The 23,566-nt window shown below is 39.1% G+C and overlaps 1 protein-coding gene across 2 annotated transcripts in view; it reads left to right on the top strand.

Moving 5' to 3' along the window:
- Positions 1–23,566, top strand: part of NTNG1 (netrin G1) — a 308,501-nt gene that overhangs the window by 156,219 nt on the left and 128,716 nt on the right. For both annotated transcript variants that reach the window (XM_040626969.1, XM_040626970.1), the window contains exon 3: positions 10,999–11,639. In XM_040626969.1, the coding sequence (XP_040482903.1) occupies positions 10,999–11,639 (641 nt within the window). The remainder of the gene's footprint in view (positions 1–10,998; positions 11,640–23,566) is intronic.

The following is a 23,566-nucleotide window of genomic DNA, read 5'->3' as shown; positions in this document are numbered from 1 at the left end:
ATACAAGATAAGTAAGGTGCGTCTGGAATTATTTGCATATCCACTCTGAGAATTCTAACTCCTGCTTCTTGGTTCTTCTTCATGACTCGATTAACTCCTAATATTGCACTCAACTTGAACCTTTTGTTTTCTCTAGAAAGGAATCTAGAAAACTAACAAAGAAAGCTAACTGTGTATGGGTCAATTGCCGTAAAGACCACCAATGGCTTTTTCTTCTCCAAATAATCAAGCACAAAAGCTTCTACCTTAGTGCTCTCTAAGATCAACTTCACTCTGTATATTTAAATTTCTCTCCTACCACCTCCCAGCCTCCCAAACATTAGGTTCGTCTTCATCTTTACAGACTTCCACGATCTATCTTGAATAGATTCCATGACATTTCTGGACCTCAGTTTCCTCATCTGCGAAGTTAGAATTCTAACAACTTCCTCCCAGGTAATGGTGAGGATTAAATGAGAGGACAAAAATAAAGCCCATCTGACAATTCTTAACCATGAAAGGTGTTCAATGACCATTGATTCCTTCTCCATTTCAAAAACAGAATGTCTTCCTCACCGACGCAAATCTGAGACATCTTTGAAAACCGAGACTCTGCCTGTTCTAACTCTTTCATCATGATTTCCTGGCTTTTATACTTCTTTTTAACAACACATTTTTACATGTATTAACTGCATATTAGAATATTATTAGCTGCTACTTCATTCCTATATAACCTACCCAAAATAGCCCTCTATAATACATTTCTTTATTTTCAAACTGATACATTTCTCTCAATTATATCTTGCCACCACGTTATAGCTGATGAGGAAGAATCAACCTTATTTCAAACTAATCTATGAGATCTAGCAAAATCTTGGCACACGATAGCTGCTTGATATTTTTTGTCATTTAATTTACTTTGGTTCATGACAGTGGCTGTGATAGGCCAACCGTTACTTCTGCCTTACGAACAAATGATGGTTATATTTATTGTTGATAATACACCAAGACTGTTGTCAATATAATAAATATTGGTATGTTATTATACATACACAAACACATATATACACACCCTCAGGTGTGAACTTGGGTAAGAAAATTTAGAGAAAATTTATTTCAAGTTTGGAAATTCTGAGAAAAGGATACCTTGGGGGAGAAAAGGGAAGGAAATCAATTGAAAAGAAGAAATAGGAAGAAAAAAAAAGAGTTGTTTTAATTCAGTGATCCCCAAAATACACTACCTATGGCGCAGACCATGGCAAGATCAAGTTTTGTGAGCCTGGAGCCTATACAGTTTGGGAGCCCTCTTTTAAAAAGAGAAATGCAAACCTTCAAGCACAAAATTAGGTAGCAGGCCTAAGAAGCGCCAGGTGTAATTGAGTGGCTTTGAGGTGTAAGCTTCATTAGCTTCCTAATGAATCAGCCTCTGGAGCCAGGTAGGATTTTCAGGACCTCTGTGAGTAGGAGAGCCATAAACCAGCACCACTTCCTTCTTTCCCAACAGACTTGTTCTTCACCCATTTCCACGTACCACATATTACATTTTCCAGGCCTTTGTACCACTGAGGCACTTCTATGCCTGGGCCTTGTAAAAATTATAACCTCCACATTCACGGCTTCTCCCCTCCATTTTTATTTTATTCTCCATAATTGCCCAAGAACAAATCCAACCCTTGATGTTCAGCTACCAGTGTAAACTCAGAAGGATGCTGTGGGTTGGAGAAGTGAGGTAAGGTGGGATGAGGAAAAGAGATCTTTAGCCTAAAGCCACTAGAAGAAATACTGCTGTGACTAATGGAGAACAAATGAGGATGAAATAACACCAGGAAAAGACTGGGACATAACTACAGTCATGCCATTTGACTTTGTCCCCCAACCACACCAGAAGTCCCAGTAACTGGATCAATCGCACACAGGCATTCTGCGCTGGGAGTTGGACTTCTTGGCTTTTGTTTGGTTTTATTTTGTTTTACCCAGTATATGACATCATACCAATTCATCTACAACTTAAGATGCCAGATAGTTCTGCAAGCTTGGTGACCTGTTTTTTTTTGTTTTTTAAACTTTTTTTTTTTTTTAAAGATTTTATTTATTTATTCGACAGAGATAGAGACAGCCAGCGAGAGAGGGAACACAAGCAGGGGGAGTGGGAGAGGAAGAAGCAGGCTCATAGCGGAAGAGCCTGATGTGGGGCTCGATCCCGGATCGCCAGGATCACGCCCTGAGCCGAAGGCAGATGCTTAACCGCTGTGCCACCCAGGCGCCCCAGCTTGGTGACCTGTTTGATTCCCAATCACCAACCTATGGGCACATCCCTCCATCTTATTCCATACTGTCAGACCTACTTCATTTATCATATTTTCTCTGTCTTCCTGTCTTTCTGCTTTCTTCATTTTTCTTATATTCATAATTTTTTGTTGCATACTTACTATGTGGCAGTTCTTCTCCTCACAGAACTCCGGTTAGGGGGAAAATAAGCAATTGGAATTTACTACGATGAATTGCATGATAATGCATATGGTCCAGTATATAGTACATATATATATAAATACTCATGGGTTGGTGTGATTGACTCATAAGGTGTGAACATGAGTGAGTAAAAAAGGAAAAAGTACAGAGGCCAGATCTTGAAGGACCTTACTAGCTAGGCCAAGGAATTTGAATGGTATTCCTGAAGGTAATGTGAAACCCATGAAAGAGCCTTAAGAAGGGGGCATGTTACAGTTAGATTTGGATTTTTTTTTTTTTAAAGATTTTATTTATTTATTCAACAGAGATAGAGACAGCCAGTGAGAGAGGGAACACAAGCCGGGGGAGTGGGAGAGGAAGAAGCAGGCTCATAGCGGAGGAGCCCAATGTGGGGCTCGATCCCACAACGCCAGGATCACGCCCTGAGCCGAAGGCAGACGCTTAACCGCTGTGCCACCCAGGTGCCCCTGGATTTTAGAAAGATCATTGCAGAAGCTATGAAAAGTATAGATTGCAAGGGGATAGTATAATATGGAAAGAGTTCATCTGAGAAGTCGTTAACAGTAATCAGGAGAAAAATATTTTTTAAATATTTAAAATATTAAAAAACTAAGGAAAACATTGGTAGTGTGAACACAGCTGTGGTGCTGGGTTGCATCTGGAGAACTTACTTGGCTGGTAAAGAGATTGAGGAAAAAGAAGGAAAAAAAAATCATTCCCATGATTCCTGCTTAGGACATGGAAGAGTTTGGTGTCATTCTCAGAATCAACAAATATAGAAGGAGGAGCATTTTTAATGCTAACTACTAATTATTGAGCACTGACTGCATGCCAAGGAGATGCTAAACACTTAACATACATTATGTAATTTTTTCTCAAGTTAATATCATGAAGAACATATTAGTATATTGAATTTAAAGAAGAAGAAATCAAGGCTCAAAAAAGTCAATTCGCTTGTTCAGAATTACATAATAGCTAAGTGGTAGAGCTGGAATTTAACTCAGAGCCATGGTTCTTAGAAACATTACCCCAGTGTTTAGCAAAGTGTGGTCCAGAGGTTGTCTGCATTGGATTGATCCAGGGTAATTGTCACATTAGGTTTCTGGGTCCAGCCCAGTCTATTGAAATGGTATTCCTGGTGGGTGGGGACTGGACTCACCAGGTATTTCTTATGCACCTTAAAGTTTCTATAAGTACACCAATACATACTGTATGTTATAACTTGGTGGTAGGAGGATGGCAAATTTTCTTTTTATATGGAGATTTCAGTGTATGGAGAACGCCACCCAGATTGCCATAGGGGTGGAGTGCAGCAAATATTTTCAGACTTGAACTTGATGCTGGGATGGTTTAAATCACGATTCCCAGTGTTAGTGAAGCTAGTTTTGCTCAACCTCTCCAAGGTGGTTTGGATGAAGTATCATATGCAGGAAAGGTGGTGGAATGGAATAAATTGTCACTGAGCTGAGCTGTCCCCCAGATCCCCCTCCTTTTCTTGTTCAGTGGTTTTGACACATACCTCCAAGTTTGCCCCAAGCATGAAATGTTTTTGCGCGGTTTCCTAAAAATGCTTGCAGATACTTTTCGCATTTTATTCCATAAAATGTCTGTTTTTAATATAAATATATGATTAATTTTGTAGCCAGGGGTGAAATGGACACTCCAGGAAGTCACACAGTGTTGTTGGTGACTCTATTTACCCTCAAGAACACCCAGTACTCTCTCTAGGAGCATGAGTCACCAATTGGAGGAACACGTGATTGTCACTTGTATAGATCTAGTCTCCATTAGTAAATTGCAAACCTTTCCTTATATAATTTTTGTGTTCTTCACAATGTTTTTAACATGGTAGGCACCCACTAAACAGCCAATGATTTCAGAAGAGAGGAGTTTGAAAGAAATAAGGAGTATGAGAAATCAGGATAGACTTAACAGAAACCAGTCATTTTTGAAAAGTGCCACATTAGGAAGTTCTCTTCATGCCTCTCATGGTTAAGTGATCACTTCAACAGAAGATGCTTTGGTCATCCTAAACTCTCTTACTGAAAAGCTGGAAGCTTTCAGAAAATGGACTTCAAGTGGGTCTTGGACTTGTTTTCTCGTTTGAGAGAGGAAGGGAACCAGTTTTTGAGAATCAAGTCAGAACTTTCAGGATCCAAAATGTTCAAACCAACTCTCACAGTGCATGACAGCGTCAGACTCAGAACATTCCCACCTTCATGATATTTTAACTCCCCTTAAGTTACTTTAACTTAAAATGCCAACAGTCCACTTCAGCTTTGTATTATTAACATCTAAGTGTCTGTTTCAAGATTATCAATAAAGGCAAAACACTGTACCAAAGATTTTTAAGTAATATTTTTTAGGACAGTAAATTTTAAAAAGCAATCTCCCTACCAATTATAAACATGTCACCTCACTACAGTGTTTTTCTGTAGATATTCACTCTCAAACTAACTTGATTCCGTTAATATTTATTTCTTCTCCAGTCCATGCAAAATAATGATTTGGGCTGCTATATAAGAATCCATTTTTTGTGGCTCCTATGGCGTGAGAATGAATTTGGCTCCTTCTTGGAAACTTGGTCATCTTGATCTCTGTAGCCTTCACCAGTTTGAGAATCCTGACCATAATCCTCTGTGGGGATTTAGACAGGTGTCTATTATGGCCCATAATCTTTGATATGGCCTCTAGAATTCTTGTTGCAGAAAGGTTAAGCCCTCCCGTCTTTATTCCTGAGTAAAAAAGTCTACATGGTGTTAGTATCGTCAGGGAGCAGACTGAAACAAGCACCAGCTTCAATCAGGCCTTAAGCCTGTGTCTATGCCAGAAAGAAATCTTTGTGATGAGCAAGGAGCCCCATTAGAAAACAGAGCAGTTGGTTTTTAACTCAGGAGTTACAAAAACAAAACTCTTTATCCTCTGTTATGCTTAGAGCGGCCATATTTCCCAAAGTAAAATTTGGCCCTCACGCTCTGGCAGATATATAGGTACTTTTGTCACAACACTTTCAGAATATCTAAAGTTGGGACAATCCCATGATATTCAAGGCTGTAGTGTTACCATGTGTATACCCCACATTGGGACCCAACATGCCAATTAACAGGACAGCTTATAAGTGAGATTGCACTGCGATTGGTAGAGATTACTGCCCTTTATGTACAAAGGGATAATGAACATCTGGAAACATGCTGCCTGGTGGACCTACGTGAGGACATGAAGAGTTTCTCCCCATAGCTGTGGGTCATCAAGGCCTGTCAGTATTGGGGGTGCTGACACTTTTCTTTCAGATTTCTGGAAAAGGTATCCGCCATCTTGAATTATACATACCTCTGGTTCTGATTTCTCTCTGTTCTTTCTATCGACAGTAACAAAGCTCTAAGACCTGGAGGGGGCACCTCAGCTCAGCGATGAGCATCAGCTCTTGGACTCAGAATAGTCTGAGTGTCTTCGGAAAAGTCATGGAAGGAGGGGCCTTCCTGTCTTATAGCCAGGCAAGAATCCAGGACTTAGGGAAAGGAATAACCAAGAAGTTCCAAAAAGGGACTGAGAGCAGGGGTTCCTAACCACCAAAAATTACACCAGTGAAAGAGAAGTAAAGGAAGCATCTCCTCAAGATGATAGCCTAGCCCAGCAGTTAAGACACAGTGCTCGTGGTTCATCTCTCAGACATGAGCAGTAGACTATGCTACCTGGTTCTTCACCTTTTTAGAGCCTTGCATTGGCAAAGACATGGTGTTATCTATTTCAAAGTCACAGTGGAAGCAGGTTGGGAGAACTATCCCAGACTACTGTTTCTGCTCCCTTTACCTATGGGTCTTTTTTTCAAATGTCACTTAGTGACCAAACAAGCAAGGACGTGCCAGATGCAAATGGATGTGAGGCAGCTCCGTCTCACTGCTTTTCACAATCGGTGTAAGTGTTAATCCAAATGCTTCTCACCACCACTTGTAAGTACATGCCTGCTTGGCATGTAACATACAGTTCAGTAGTGAACCTCTTAGGAGAATTCCCGACATTTCCAACTGTCATTCCCAATAGTCTGCCAATAAGGTAAAGCTTGGAAGGCGAAGTTCAAAATGGTAGGAACCACAAGTATTATGTTAATACTGCTTATGTAGGATTTTCTTTTTTTTAACTCTGAAAGGTCTAGCAGATCTCGGTTGAAAGGACATGCTTGTCAACGTATCTCTTGCCAGAAGGAAGGTAATTCTATCAATAGACACAGTAAAAACATGTCTCAAATTTTATTTATCCTTTGAAGTTCTGAAAGCACATTAAGGAAGAATAACATTCTACTTTGGTTGCAAAGTGCTAATTAATAACTAACTTCAATTCTCCCAGAGGTAAAATATTAACATTTTTTTAATGAAATTAAGCATCACAATCTTCATCTTCTAATTGTTATAAAAACATTTAGCAGCAATATTCTGTTTAATTATTTAGGCATTTCTTAATGGTGTAAATATTATCAGTGCAGTCATAAATATTTTCTGCTTTGTCCATAGACAATCAGTTAAGGATCTGTTGCTTGTAGGACTTAAATTAAGATCTATTTAAAGCTGCCTGCTGGCCACAAAATAATTACTTACACTTGCTAATGCCTGAATCTGTTAGATTTAGCAGCAAGAAGTGTTCTTTGCTTTCACAAGTAGGGGAAAGTTATTTTTCTTATATAAATTTCATTGTTAATGGTATTAGGGAGGATTAGGGTGGGGTTGAAGTAGTTGAAAATTTAATTAATCTAATCCTTTTAACAGCAATTGTTTTCATATTGATAATTCTCTGTAACAACAGTATTACAGATCACACCCATGTGAAATATTTACACGAAATATTTTAGCGTATAATCTCTCCTCCAGGTTTCTCTTTCTAGAAGAGTAAGGTTTCAGCTTCTTCAGCTTTTTCTTTTTTTCTTTCTCTCTCACCACAAATGCAGGCTTTTTTCTTAGGGGACCCAAATGAAATCTTTTTTTTTCCCCCTACTAATTTTCTGTCAATATCATCCTCTCTCAGTAAATTATGATAATGGTCATCAAATCATGAATCTCCTAAAAGCACATGAGGGCTATGAAATAAAAATGGTTCAATCGATTTTTTTGGTTTTTTTTGGATCTACAGCCATTTGGTGTAGATTCTCATTAGAAATGATTTGTTTACTCATCCATTTCCATAAATTGCTATGCTGCTGAAGTTATCACTAAGAGTAGAGTCAGATGAAGGACGAAACTGTCATTCTGGTCAAACTCCGATCATCTCTGGTGTAAATGGGGAATTGTTCTTAATCTGCTCAAATGTCACATTATCCAGGAGAGGCTTTCTCTGACCTCCCAATATAAAATTACAGTCAGTATCCCTCCTCCAACACCATTCCCCCTTTAATTGGTTTTATTTTTCTCCAGAGCGGCTACCACCAAGTAACATTATGGAACATTATGTATTTGTTTGTTTAGTGCGTCTCCCCCAACTAAAATGAAAGGTCTGCCGAAAACCAGGACTTGGGTTTGTTTACTACTGCATCCTGAAAGCCAAGACAAGTGCCTTAAATATAGTAGTACAGTGGGCAATCAATAAATAATTATTGCATGCATGAAACTTTTTTCTCATTTTTCAGGTGCCTAAAGCACCAGATCAGTGCAAAGCAATAAAATTGTCTTCTTGTCCTGGCACGCATTTTGATGGCTGACAATTTGATGTAAATGGAAGCATTTATCCTGAGCCGGCTGTCCTGCGGAGCCCCCGTGGAAGGGTGTCCTTGGGGAACAAAAGCAGAGACTGAGTGCTTTGTGTGGTCATGTCTTCATAAAAGGACTCAAACTTCAAGTTGTGCAGTGCTGTGTGGCATCCACATGTTTACAATTTTTAAGAGTAATACAAAGCAGAGAATCTCAAAGGATGTTCTCCAGAACACCACCTCTGGGGCATATAAAGAGGGGTTACGAAAGCAAAAAGGGGCTCCATGGTCAAATAAAGGTTCTGAAACGAGGTATTACATGAAGCTAAGGAAGATTCATTACTTGAAGACATCTTAGATGTATGATAATGCTCATTAGGGCTCTAAAACTCTTAGACTCTTCCTTTCTACTACCAATCCTTGTTTCTAAGACTAGGTTGCATCACAGGTAACACCATTGCCTTGGGAACTGACAAGGTCAGGGCAGGGGCAGGAGAAATGGGTCTTGGCTCTTCCCGTACTCACTTTGTGATATGACCTTGCACAAGTTATGTAACACTTCTCTGTGCCTCAGTTTTCTCTTCCATAAAGTAGGAGAGGAAAGGATTACCCAGGATAATGCATGTAAAGTATCTGGCCCATAAGTGCTAAATAAATGATGGTTATTGTCAACACCTTTTACCTAATGTAGGAATGAATGCTTTTTAGATAGATATCGTCAAGTGTATTTCCTAAAACGGGTTTGCTAGGACCCACCCATATCCAGAATCAGCCTGCTGTGCCTCCCTCTCTGTCTCAGCACCCTATCCCCATCTGAGAGGATCTGCACATCGATGGTGAAGTCAAAGAAATGCTATCTTTCAACATAACTTAATACAAATGTCTGATAACTCACTCTGCTGTATCCTGCAGAGTTGATTTCCTGTGTTTGGATACCCTTGACCTCAGATGAAGATGCTTTTGTCAGGAGGAAGGTGGTAGCATCCAAGTTAATGATTGTGCAGATGGCTACATGCTGGTAGATCTTGAAGTGACCATATTTTTTCAGTAAATTTCAAATGAAGGTGTGATTTGTGTAAACCTGACCCCTTCCAGTAAAATGTGCATTTACATATATTTAGAATTTATAAATCTTGACAGATTCCACAATATTTATAGCCCTCCATAAAAAGCCTTTGCCAGTTTGCAGAGCTTTGCATTTGGCTCTCTGGTATGCTTAAGAGAGTTTAAATAATAATAAATTTGGTGATATATTCCACCTGGAACAGAAACTTATCCCCCCCCCCCTTGGCTCGTTTTGAAGGGGATACTATAAATAGTGCCACAGACGCTGGGATCAGGAATAGGGAATTGAAATTTGAGAGAGAAGTACAGAAACATTTCCATTATCACTGATGCCTTGAATGTATTTTTCAAACAGTTCTGTTCCTCAAATAACGTACCTTCTCTCCTTTCTCCTACCCCATCTCAGTTATGCTTGAGTCCCCCAAACCTGTTGCCAGCTTTAGGATTCAGTTGCACTAATGGGAAAGAGAGAGTGAAAGTATTAGCTGACTAGGTGGGAGAAATGGACTCTCGAGAGGCCAAAGCAATTCTCCAGTGTTCATCTTACATTTCACGGGAGTCAGCTGATAACTGAGCATCGAGGTCTAAAGTGTAAATTCATTATTTGAGACCCAGCTCATGCATCCTGCAGGTATGATGAAAAGCTCTCAGTTCATGAAAAAGAAAAAAATAATCTAATTGTAATTACAAGAAAAAGCCTAAGGACAATGTCAGAGGGTCGATTCTTTCACCCATTCGTGCTTATAATTACCCAGTAGAGGATTAGGGAGAAATGCCTAAATAGTTGACTCCAAATGATACTATTTATTTTCTTAAACACAAAATAAACAAAAATCAGGGAGCCAGCTGTTTGCCGTGGAATCATCTGATGAAAACTGAAAGCAGCCATTAAGTGTAGCGTAAGTGGTGTTATAACTTGTTGTGATACAAGATTTATTTCCAGCTTCTTGTTGAGTGGACGGTGAAGGAGACAGCCTTTGTCGGGGGAAATAATAGTAATGGCTAACATCCATGGACAGGTGACTCGGGGCCGGCACAGAGTCACACCTCAAGTAGCCGTGGCTCATCCTTCTAATTAAGTACTGGATTTTCCCGTCCTCATAACTTGGAGCGCAATCCTGCCCCAAGTCTTTGCCTATGCAATCGCCTTGCCTCTAGCTAATAGGATGGCAGATGTTTGGACCAAGCCCCAGAGCCTGTAGCATACCACATTTTAATGATTTGTGGTGAACAAAGTAAATGCTTTAAGAGCAGACTTTATGAAGCAGGGACCTAGTTAAGTATGATGGATTTGAGGCAAAGCAAGAAGAAGCTGAATGTTGTATGGGGGTATTGTTTCCCAAACAGGGCGCAGGTATGTACGGTTCATTGCCAATTCTAAAGGTTTGCTTGAAAAATGACTTTTTAAAGAACTGTGCTCTTGAGGAACGTCCTTGAGGCATGGAGGGATTTCCTTGCTTTCCTCTAGCATCTTTCTAAGAGGACGCAGAGGTATTGAGCTGTTAGACAGTTGCTCGGTGTCTTTGTGCTTCTGGGACCGCATTATGGGTCTAACACATATGGGATAAATAAACTGTTTTCATTTCTTAAAGCCCATGGAAAGAAACCAGACAAGAAAATTACCATATTGCCTCATTTTTTTTAAAGCTATTAAAGAGGAGAATCCAGTTAGGGCAAATAAAAATGATTACTGCAAACAGGGTCCCCCCCCCGTTTCTTTCCTTCCTAGCTTTTTACTCAGCAGCAGCAATATGGCAAGACTTGTGTCAAACCAGCGTTTTGATGCATCCTCTTTTGTTCTTCTTCCATAGGGCAACCCCTACATGTGCAATAATGAGTGTGATGCAAGTACCCCTGAGCTGGCCCATCCCCCTGAGCTGATGTTTGATTTTGAAGGAAGACATCCCTCCACATTTTGGCAGTCTGCTACTTGGAAGGAATATCCCAAGCCTCTCCAGGTTAACATCACTCTGTCGTGGAGCAAAACCATTGAGCTCACAGACAACATAGTTATTACCTTTGAATCGGGGCGTCCAGACCAAATGATCCTGGAGAAATCTCTCGATTATGGACGAACATGGCAGCCCTACCAGTATTACGCCACAGACTGCTTAGATGCTTTTCACATGGATCCCAAATCCGTGAAGGATTTATCCCAACATACGGTCTTAGAAATCATTTGCACCGAAGAGTACTCTACGGGATATATGACAAATAGCAAAATAATCCACTTTGAAATCAAAGACAGGTTTGCATTTTTTGCTGGACCATGGCTGCGCAATATGGCTTCTCTCTACGGACAGCTGGATACAACCAAGAAACTCAGAGATTTCTTTACAGTCACAGATCTGAGGATAAGGCTTTTGAGACCAGCGGTTGGGGAAATATTTGTAGACGAGCTACACTTGGCACGCTATTTTTATGCGATCTCAGACATAAAGGTGCACGGAAGGTAAGAAAACATCTGTCTGACTTGAATGAGAATGGTTGTTCAAAGAAAATGCCAGTGTGTTGGTCCCACAGCTGTAGAGTGACACGTGGCACTTTCGACTACAACATTTGCTCAGGAACACCAGTCTAGAGCTGGGTTTGGAGAAATTTGAGACCCTTCTTACTCAGCAGTAATTTGTAATCCCAGACCCACTCTCAGTGAACCTGAACCTGGCAGGGTTTCTTAGAATTTAAACAGAAGAGGGGGGGAAGTAGCATCTTATTTGAGTCCAAGGAAGTCCCTAGATCAGGGGGTGGTTTAAATCTTTAAGTCAGGGGGAACAAAGCCAGCTGCTCTATAAAAGATACCGAAAAACAAGAATTATGTCTTTCCATTGTTTTCAAATGCCAGACAGGGTTTCAACATGGTGCATCTCTCTGTTTACGCTTCCTGGTCTTGCACAAAAAAAAAGTTTCTGAACTGTAAGTTATATCCCTTTAAATTTACTCGATCAGAACCAGTTTAAAGATCAGAACCCTTTAAATTTACTAGATCAGAACCAGCCATTTAGGAAGCACAATGCATTCGTTAAAAAGGAGTGAGCTCTGCGTTTCAGGGTTTTGGTGGTTATTGCCTTAAAAAGATATGCTGCCACTTAAATATGGACCTGAGGCAGGCTCCCTTCATTCTGGGGGTCAATTACAGATGGACCAGAGTTTAAACCCATTAGTGGTCACTGTCAGGCATATCTTTGGTTTTGATAATACATCAAAAGACACACTTGCGCAAGTTCCCAAGAATTTTGAGGATGCTTTAATGAAAAACTCAAGTCATAAGAACCAGGACCACTAAGATAGAGCTGTTCAACCAGATTTATTAACGATGGTCTGGTTGGTATCCAAATAACTAACTGGTGGGAGTCGAAGCATGAGATAATTTGTTGGGAAAACTAAAGATGAGTGAGGTATACAGCAAAATGGAAAAAAAGAGAAAGCAAAGCAACAATCATTCTATAAATGCCAAGTGAGTTTCACGTTAGACTATATGAGGTTAAGAATATGAACGGCCCATAAATTGTGTAGGTTTCATTAAGCAATCCTAAAATTTAAACAAATACAACAGACTTCATTAGGTTAACTGGCTTCCAGCATCCCTTCGGACATGTCGCCCAGTCCTCAGAAATTGGAGAAGTGTTGAGACTCCCTGGTCTTTCCGAGAGTTGATTCAACCTATGTTTTGACAATAGTGTTGTATTTGAACACTAGAAGGAAGGATAATGGGCACACAGAATGGAGTGGTGGGCATGACCTCGGTGTGGTAGTAGAGGTTTCAGAATCTGAACGGTGGGCAGTAGCAGGAACTGGTGGCCACCTCCTCTCAGCTTTGTTCCAACTTCATGTTCCTCCAGGAAGAGTCAAGAGTCTTTAGCAATGGGACCTCTTTAAAAACTACTAACTGAGGTCTTGGTGACATACAGTGAAGATATATTGAAAGCAAAATAATATTTCTGAGAGAGGTAGGCACTGTTACAACACTGAGCTTGTGGGTTCCAGGGTGTAGAGGAAAGTTCATATATTAGCAGGGCACCACGAGAGGGCAATCTGGAACTGTGGCCTGAAATATGAATTGGCTATTTGTAGAAAAATGTAGCCATTATACTCGTAAACATTATTGCAAGAGATCGTCAGTGTCCAGTTCTTATTCTTGGGGATTATAATACATAGAAATAATTGATGTTGATCTTATTAACCATAGCATTCTACAGCAAAGTCACAAGTATTCTGTTCATCTACAAGAATAAGTGTCAAAATTCATAAGCTGAGGTTTGAATTTGAATCCTAGTGTGATCTTCACTGTTAGATAAAATCATCTAATTCAGTTTTCTTGCAGTCTGAGAAATTTTTAATCCAAGCCAAAGTCCTTAGAGTCTAACTTCTGCAAACACTGTATCATCTTCCACTTGTAAAGAAGGCAATCTTGTGAAGTTTTGGTTGGGAAGTAAACCATTGTTGGAGCTTATTTCTGTTACTGCACATTCGTTTTTGTTTCCCCTGATTATTTAAAAAAGAGAGTGTAACTACACTTTCAAGCGACAGGCGTTTTTATGCATTTTCTATGGGGGTCAGAGATACTGTCTCTTTAAAGTGGCATGCTAGAAAAGTAGACTCCCACCAGATTTACCACTTTTCTTTTATCCCTGATCCTACTAGTATCCTCCGACTGCATTTCTGGGGCTCTGGGGAGTTCGCAGGAACCATCCTCCCTTCTCTGGGACTCACTTCTGCTGTCTTTTCCTGTTCAGCTGTCAACTAGTAAGCTTACAAGCTGTAAGCTAGTGAGGAAGCAGCTGGGCAAGAGAGAAAGGTCCAGTAGAGGTGAGCTCCTTGCATAAGGTCCTTCTCTGTCACCTCTAAACTCTGTCCAAATTCCTCAGGGCAAAACTGATGCTGGCATGTACTGTGCTAGGCACCAGATGGCTGGGGTATTTTTATCTTAGGGGAGGGACTGAGGAAGCAAGGCCTGACGGCTCGGGCGTGTCTCCAGCTTTTAAGTTATATAAGGGAAATGGAGGCACTAAAGAGAGCAGTTGAGCCGCCACTGGTGCACCGGCCGTTCAGCACAGAAGCTGAGATGTACATTTTCCCCTTGAAAACCTCAGTAGGGTTGGCGGTCCAGGTCGTCTGTTTCTATATAGCAAATCATCTGTAGAAAGATTGAATAATACTTGATGATGCCCAAAAGAAAGTTCTAGGGGTTCCTTGTCAAAGACATCATCAATAGAAACTTTCCAAAATATAACCAGGCCTTTATCTCCCTCAACCCTCTCTTTGCCATCCCTGACATGACTGTAACATCTAACACGACACTATGTGTCTACATCTGATCATCATAATGACACGTTTTGACTTCTTGTTCTACTAATACCCACACGGTAATGTGGGAATTGCATGAATTATTTGGGAAAAGCGGGCAGCTATCCATAAGAGTGGACAGGCAGTACGAGATTTTTCAGCTATGAAACAAACAGGTGGAGAATCTTTGACTTGACAATGAATTCTATTCTCACCTTCTCATGCACGTGTGCACACGGCCTTTATGTTTTATACTGGCTACCGTTGTTGGTGCAAAAGTGATGTTTTGATTGTTGTTAGACTAATGTAGTATTTATGTTCCTTTAAGCATGCGACACATCTCATACCTATTTACTGGTGACAAAAACTATAATGCCATCATAAAAATTTTATGCCTCTTTGGCCGCATACTTATTTTGCTTCCATTTACTCCCTCTCATTGTGTATTTATTAAGATAATGGAGGGAAAAGAGGAAACATGGCTGTTGGCAATCTCAGCGACTCCGTAGTACTTACATTGTTCAATAAACCTAATAATCTTCATGGACTAATTCTGACTTATGGATGTCCTACTTCAGTAAATCAGGGTGATTTTCTCTAGTGAATAATAGACGAGTGCAGTGTGCCAGTACCTTAATTAAAGAGTGGCTCTCTTAGTCTTGATCTCATTTTAATTTACAGGGTAATACTACAATAATATCACTAATGGAAGGTACATTAAAGGGCATCAAGTAGCATTAACTGTATTAAATTATGGTACTTGTGTTAATTAACTGCTGAAGCAAGATGGTTCTAATGGCCAAAAAGGTCGTCTAATGCATAAATAAAATCTACCCAGATGAGGGGTGAGAGGAGAAATGAAGAGTAGATATTTGTTCTGAACATCTTTTTATACAGACAGGGAGTTCGATTCATAGGCTGTTAAATACAGATAATGTCCAAAATGTTTTCTTAGTTACACAATTGGAAATTTTGATTTTTAAATATTTTATTTCCTTCTAAGCTTTCCATAATTAAATTAATTGAAAAGTTGGACACTATCTTTGTCAGATGCACAGATTTTATAGACTATAAACTCAACATTATTTATTATTTCTTTGAGATGAACAGTTTCAAGGAAGTAATGTGATTTAGTGTAATAATTGTTAAATTTGAAAGACAAACATTTGACAATGTGCTCATTTATCTGTAAGATGTGCTACCAGCAATGTATTGGGGTACTGATTTCAGACATAAGATAATAGAAAATCTTTTTCAACCTCAAAAATTTTAAGACAGAATTGTCAGAACTTTTGTCAGCGGCATGGAAAACTCTAACACACATCTCCATTACTTGCCTTGTTACACAATATTTCTTAACATTTGTATTACCAATAATTTTTTCTCCGTGGTGTTTATTCATTTCTTACCCCTTGCAGTGCCTGCCCGAGCACCTCACAGGTAGTTGGTGGTCCCTTCCCATTTACAGAATTGATTTTGCCTTCTGTGCCCCCATTGTTTATCTCCAAGAAAGAAGCCAGGGGGCGCTAGCTCTCTATTCCGTTTGTGTACCTTTGTGGGTGCTTTCTTCATCTCACTACTGCCCCATCTCAGAACAACACCCTCCCTGCCTAATCCCAGGATCTGCAAAGTGGTGGGGACAAAACCACTCTAAGTGGGTGTCTGGAGTGAGAAAGGCCCCCAACATTCTCAGCCTCAGGAGAAATCAGATATATTTGTAAATGCTCACAGTTTGAATGTCACCGCCGTGGGTATTCGCTGTAATGAGAACAAAATAAGGTTGAAATTCCCTTTCTTGAAGCGAGGCATTCAAATCGTTAGTGCAAAGACATGTGCTGTTAGGTAAGCAAGAACACTGGGGAAATTTAAAAGTATCAAAACTGTAGGGTATTTCTTCAAATGTTCTCAAATAATTTGGGGGGAAAAAAAAACATGTGATGTGGAAGTGCTCTGCCAGTTACCAAAGGCTTACCAGTTACCCTGCAAGTTCTCTAACCACAGGATTTTCCTAGCCAACATTTGAATAAATCGTCCAGAATATTTACTTTTCACCTCTCCTATGAGAGGCGTCCTACAAGGCGCTTTGGAAGCATTGGGCCTGGCATTGGTTCATTCTTCTCAATTAGTCCTAATTATTGAGGTTGGGTGGTCCTACTGCTTAACAGATTCTGCTTTTATAACACCTTCCTTCTTTCTGTCGCCAAAAAAATACTTCCTCTCCCCCTGGGACAGACGCTGGGCTAGACGGCGGGTATATAGAGATACACAAGGCATAGTCACGCTCTCAAGGAGCTGAAACCAGAGCAGGCACAGACCCGGAAACAAAAAAATGATGACAACTTGGGTTGAGTGCTTTTGCCACGTGAATGAGTGAAATGCGCTGATGACAGGGAAGGATAAACCAATTTAATCTGAGAAGCCTAGGAAAAGCTTTGATGAGGGTGTGACATTTCAATGGGCAACTTGAAATTGGCGCCGTACAACGCCAAGTAGCCAGGGCGGAATGGCTGCACTAGGTGACCAGTGACGCTTGAGAACAGCACAGCATGTTGAGGAAATCCAGGTAGTTGGGAATTGGTGGAGTGGACAAATCCTGCGAGATGCCCTTCCATCTTCTCTCTCGGGGTCTTCAGCATCTCCAAGAAGCACTGAAGGATTCCTGAGTCTTGGCCTCTGAGCCCCGCCCCCGCCATGTCCTGGGAAATCTAAAATGATATGGATTCTCATATAGCAGCAAAGCGCAGGTGAGACACATGGTAAGGCAATGGTAAGGGGATATTTCAGTGCAGCTGTGGTTAGCAAGGAACTGCAGGGGTGATAAAGAGAGCTGTAACGTGGCTCCGCGGGGGAACAACTGTAACTCCCAAGTCCTGATGCCCAAATGGGGAGTCCAGAAAAGCTCTCTAAATCCCACAAAAGCCATCATCACGTAAGGGTTTGAAAGAGCTGTGTACAAAGTCAGTAGGACTTGGTGACCAATCAGGTTTTGAAGAAGGAAGGGCTGAAGAAAAGACTTTGGTAGGGATCCAAATGGAGAGTCCAGTCAAGGATTTAAAAATACTGCTCTGGTGTTGCAGAGAGAGGTTTGAGTTAGAAATATAGGTTTGAAAATGATCACCTTCCATGTGATGGTTGAAGTGTAGGGAATGGATGACAATGATATGATAGGGGGTTTTCCCTTACAATTATAAACGACTATGGTCACTTATAGAACATTTACAGAACTCTGTGGAGTACTGTCATGTAAGATGTAATTTCTGAAGGAGATTGAGAAATAATTGGAGAAACAGGAGGAAATCAGAAAAGGGGGGATGAATTGAGGTCATTCTAATAGCCCCCGTTAATACCTTTACATTGGTATGGCACTCAGGTTACAAGGTTCTTGGAAGGTACCTTCTTTCTTTGAATCCTCACAAGAAAATTGTGAGGCAGGCAGAGATTATTTAACCCCATTTTTCAGATGAGAAAACTGAGGAACGGAGAAGTTCTATGACTTTTTTTTTTAACATCCCACACAGAATAAAGTGAAAAAATCTTGTTGCTAATTACAAACTTCATGCTGTCTACATTATGCTTTTCTAGCCACACTAGCCTGAAGGGGGCTCAATCCATACAGAAGATTCAGAATATTCCCAAAGGTGCCATCTTTCAATGGCAACAATGAACCAGTGAGTCTTGTGGCTCTGCCCCTTTTGGAATGTTCTGGGAGTCACCCTTTCCATGACTCTTGGCTTTGTATTTCACTATACCAGGTCACTGTGTGTTTATCTGAACCCTAACTTCTTAACTCATTTTTATCAATTTTATAATGCGTAACTGGGTTAATTTATCATATTATGTTAGATCTAGGTGCTTCACTGCTAAAATATAATTCTGATGTCAGTTTCTTGTTTTCTGGGGAGAAAAAAATAAATGAACTGAATGTTCTAAATGTCAATTGCCACCCCCCCCCATATTTTTCCATAAACTTCTAACACCTGCAACCACTTCTGCTTAATGGGCATCTTCAAACACAAACAAACCACAGATATTAATGGATAAACTTGGAAATTACCAACTACCCTAGCTTATTTTAAGAGAGTTTACCTTTCAATTGAGAATAATCTGCTTTTCCTTTTAACTTCCATATATTAGTCCACATTATCTCTTCTGGAACTATAGGGAGTAAGTGTACGACTTCTTTCATATAATAACATTTCATAAATTTGCGGTCAATGATCCTATCTTCTAGTCTTTTTTTTCAAGTTAAATGAATATTTAACCATTTTACCGTCCAAATTTTTAAAATTTAATTTCCTCTTCTTTTAAAGGAAGAATGAAGTTCAGTAAATAAACGTGCTCAAATGAAAAGCTTAGTAATCATAATTAAAAATTTAAAAAAACACAAAAGCATTGCTACTTAACTCCAGTGGCAATGCTTAGAATCAAGATTTACGGTATGAACCCGTTTTAAGTGGACAACTGAGTGCCATTCTGATTCAGAACATATTTTTTAAATCCTTGAGGATTTCTTGAATTATAAGGAGAATATATGCATAAGCAGCTCACTTTCCTCTGAGGTTTGCACCATTATAAGGAAAGAATGTATCTAATAATTCCTCCAATTAAGTTATGAACTTCATTAGTGTGCAGAAAAACAACCCAGTTTAAGAGCTTGTCTCCTTATCCTTAATTCCCCAGTGCCATAGATTTTTTTAAACTAGTGGGTCATTAAAGGAGAGATGTCTCCTTTTTAAGAAACAAAAGGTTAGGCAAAATATCACATAATTAAAAGTGAAATAATTTCCTGCCTTACTTAATTCAGCATTTGTCTAAGAAGCTACATTCTGGCTAGGTCTACATGCCCCAACTATGGAAAACAGAGGTGCACTCAGCTCTTGAGTCCAACTTCTGGAGCCATGCTTTTAATTTCAATTCAGTGGTTGACATCTTTGGTCTTGCTGTTTTTCTTGTCCCTACGATCAGAGTTATTTCCTGATAAATTAGGAGGCCATGGCCATTGGTTTATATTTAGTGTAAGAGTTTTTGTGAATATATGTAATCAGGGGTTCGGAAGAGACACCATTTCCATTCATTGTCCAGATATAAGAACAAATGTATTAATGTCATGGGCTTTTTCATAGTAATGGGTTTAATCAGATTGTGTGAATATGTTGATTTCATTGCAATATAGGTCTATATTTCAAGTAAGTAACTTTTAGAACTAAATATTTTAGTTTAACCAGAACTAACTGCATTGCATATAAGATGGTTGCTATTTCTGCGTCCTTTTTATAGGTAAGAAAACTATGTGAACAAGGTCACTGAATCAGTGGTAAAGGGGAAAGGAAATTTTTAAAATACTTGTTTTGGGAAATGAATTTGTTCCTGAAATTCCACTTGAAAATCTTTGACTCAATGGATAGACTAGGTTTTATTTTTTTATTATTTTTTAAGATTTTATTTATTTACTTGAGAGAGAGAGAGAGCACGAGCAGGGGGTAGGGGGTAGGGACAGAGGAGAAGCAGACTCCTCGCTGAGCAGGGAGCCCAATGTGGGATTCTATCCCGGGACTTCGTGATCATGACCTGAGTGGAAGGCAGAAGCTTAACTGACTGAGCCACCCAGGTGCCCCTAGACTAGGTCTTAAATCTGTATATAAGAGCCTCACAAATCCCAATGGTCCACAGATCCCTATCCAGAATATTGTTCCATTAGGATAGCTACTGTATCAGCTCTTTCTTGATTTGTGACTGGTACCTAAGACAACCGATACTGTGTTAGGAATGTATCGAGAAGACAGAGACTAAAACATTAGGACCTCAAATTATTGTTTGTCTTACTATAGAAGGAAACATTGGCTAGGAGTCAGGAGAAATAGGTTCTAGCTCTAGCTCTGCTATTAACCCTGTGAGCTCAGAGCAAGTCCCAACCACTGTGAGCAGAGTCTCTTCATCTACAAAATAAGAATGTTACACTACATTTGTTTTTGAGAATTACTCTTCAAATAAAGGCCATAATGGTCAAACACATTTGGGAAATGTTTGCAGTATTTCCTTGTAGGAGAATTACAATGTGTGTGAGCAAATTAAAGGCCCCGAGATATCCTATGATAAAGAAATGTTTCCATTTTACTTACCCAGAACCTCCCAAACTTAGCCAAAAAGCATCTATTAATACCCTCATATAACTAGCGTCAACAGAAATCATGTGGGGTAACAAAATCCTTTCACTTCAATCTCTAATACTATTGGACTTTTCATATGATATAAGGAAATAAATGAAAACATAGTGTGTGTGTGTGTGTGTGTGTGTGTGTACGAGTGTGCATGTTTGAACTATTTGCAGCACTAAGAACAGATTGATATTTCACAGTGAGATCTAATTTTAGCTATCATCTTTCCTATATTGTTGCTACATTGGGGGAAAAATGAGACTATGTTAAGGAAAGTATGGCCTTGATAGGGAGTACCTTTCTTTTTTTAACTGTTGCTCTTATTTTTTGAACCTTGGGGAGTACTGTGTATCTTTCTTTAAGAATTAAGGGAAATTAAGTACAGTATTGGAATAGATAGGGATATTTTTGTTTTGTTTTTAAGCTTGAGAAATTGTGATGGAAGATGCAAAGATGTAAAAAATGAAATGCCAAGTGGTACAATCTGGTCTGTTTCAGAGATAAATAGAGATGTTGGAAGATTTCTATTTCTCTCGAATGTAAGCTTTTCAAACTCTAATTACAGCAATCAACTAAAATCATGTATTTAAAGGAAAATAAGATTAACTCGTATTTAATATATTCTTTTTTTTTTTTTTTCATTTGCTTTGGAAGATATTCTTGAAACCACAGGCTGATTTTAGTTAAATGCATACTGCCTTTCTTTTGCTCCTTGGGAGTGCTAATGAATAACAAATGAGAGCCCAGTAAAGCCAAAAATAGTATACGGCTAAGGGATATCACCTTGTCTAGGAATTGGTTGCTGCCCTGGCTGCTTTTACTAATTTGGTTTTAACGGAACATCAGGGAAGTGAAGTTGCTACAACATATTGGTGACATCCATGTGTAATTACAGAGCTTCCAGTGTTGCTGGGAACAGAGAACAGATAGGGGGAGGGGGAGGGGAAGTGAAGAGATGATGGGAGGGGGAAGTCTAAGAGGTCAGCAATTTGTCAGGTTGGGAATAGACAGCATCATGAATTCCTATACTGGAATTATATAGGCAGTGTGTATGCCAAATAGAATCATAGCATTCCAAAATCATTTCTTTTAGAACTGAAAGAAACCATGACATAATGTAATCCAACTCCCTCTTTTTCGGATGTGAAACAGAATGGTTAAACCAACTAGCCAAGGATGATACTGTTGCATAACGAGAAATTAGACCCAGATGGAACTTATTGTATTTTACTCACTGATCTGTCTGTCCCCCATGCCTAGAACTGGGCCTGGCAGAGTAGAGATTCAACAAATATTTTCTGATGGGGTGAATGAATGTCTGTGGAATACCCTTTTGAGCATGATGTAAACCAACAATTCTAAGTATCTATACTCTTTTCACTTGGCATCCTGTGACCCCCTTTGTGTACCCTTCCATAAGACTGCAAGGGACCTGGAGTTAAGCCCAATATTTTTGGTAATGCCACTTCATCTAAAATACTAAAGTTGCAAAGCTTAAGACTTCAGTCAGTTGTCCAAAGATAGAGCATAAAATTTATCTACCTCAGATATCAGAGTCATATATCTATTCACGATAAATGAGTTTCTTTTATTATTGTGTGATTGGTGCTCTAAGACCAAAATTGTGACTCATAATTTCTTTCCTCAGTGAGAACAAGTCCACGAAAAGAATTGGACTCTCCTGCCCACCCTCAAGAAATATTTAGTAAAATAACAATAGCACTGTATGTCCCAAAGCAGTCTTCAAATGACATTTGTCTCTTGGGTTCAGCAACTAAGGAGTTAAAAAATATATAACAGCCATCTTACAATTTGTAAATGAGGCTTTTAAATATTGATAGAGCCAGGGTTGGGTTTCAAAAAATTTGAGCTGAGGAGACAAGGAAACAGGCAGTGACCTTTTATGAACATATGTCTTAACTAAAATAATTCAAGTTCATTATATACTCTTAAATAGCAAAAGAGGACTAAAAATATTAATAGTTGTGAGAAGAAGAGAGAAAGAAAATGAAAGAACGTAATGCATGGCTATCTCAGAGTGGAGGAATTGTGGATAATTTTATGTATTTGTGCTTTTCTGTATTTTTCACATTCTATTCATTGAACATATCATTGAAGAAAATTAGTTTTAACAATAAAGTTAAAAAGTTAAAAAATTAAAGTTAAAGTTAAGATTTAGCGAGATTACGGAATACCAAATCAACACACAAAAATCAGTTGTGTTTCTGTACACTAACAATGAACTAACAATGAACAATCCAAAAAGGGAATTAAGTAAACAATTCCATTCCGATAGCAACAAAAAGAGTAAAATACTTAGGAATAAACTTAACCAAAAAGGCAAAAGATTTGTACACTAAAAACTTAAAACATTGCTGAAAGAAATTGAAGGAGAATATAAATGAAAAGAAATCTGTTCATGAGCTGGAAGAGGTTGAGATGTCAATACTATGCAAAGTGATCTACGGAATCAATGCAACTTCTGACAAAATCCCAATGACACTTTTGGCAGAAGTAGAAAAATCCACCATAAAATTCATACGGAATCTCAAGTAAGTCCAAATACCCAAAATAATCTTGAAGAAGAAGAAGGAAGTTGGAAGTGTTACACTTTTTTTTTTATTTCAAAACTTACGACAGAGCTATAGTAATCAAAACCGTGTGTATCAGAGCACAGATACACTTATAGAGCAATAGAATATAATAGAGTCCAGAAATAAGCCCTTGCATATATCACTAAATGATTTTTGAAAAGGGTGCCAATCCCACTAAAAGAGAAAAGACAGTCTTTTAAACAAATGGTGTTAGGAAAACTGGATATCCACATGCAAAAAAAAGAAAAAAAAAGAACTTAGATCTATATCTTATACTATATCAAATATTAACTCAAAATGGATCAAAGACCTAAATATTAGAGCTATATGAAACTTTTAGCAGAAAG

The sequence above is a fragment of the Ursus maritimus genome, unplaced genomic scaffold (assembly GCF_017311325.1).
Source record: "Ursus maritimus isolate PB19 unplaced genomic scaffold, ASM1731132v1 scaffold_12, whole genome shotgun sequence".
Classification (NCBI taxonomy): Eukaryota; Metazoa; Chordata; class Mammalia; order Carnivora; family Ursidae; genus Ursus; species Ursus maritimus.
Note: the sequence above shows the minus strand (reverse complement) of the source record. Positions and strands in the feature narration are given on the sequence as shown.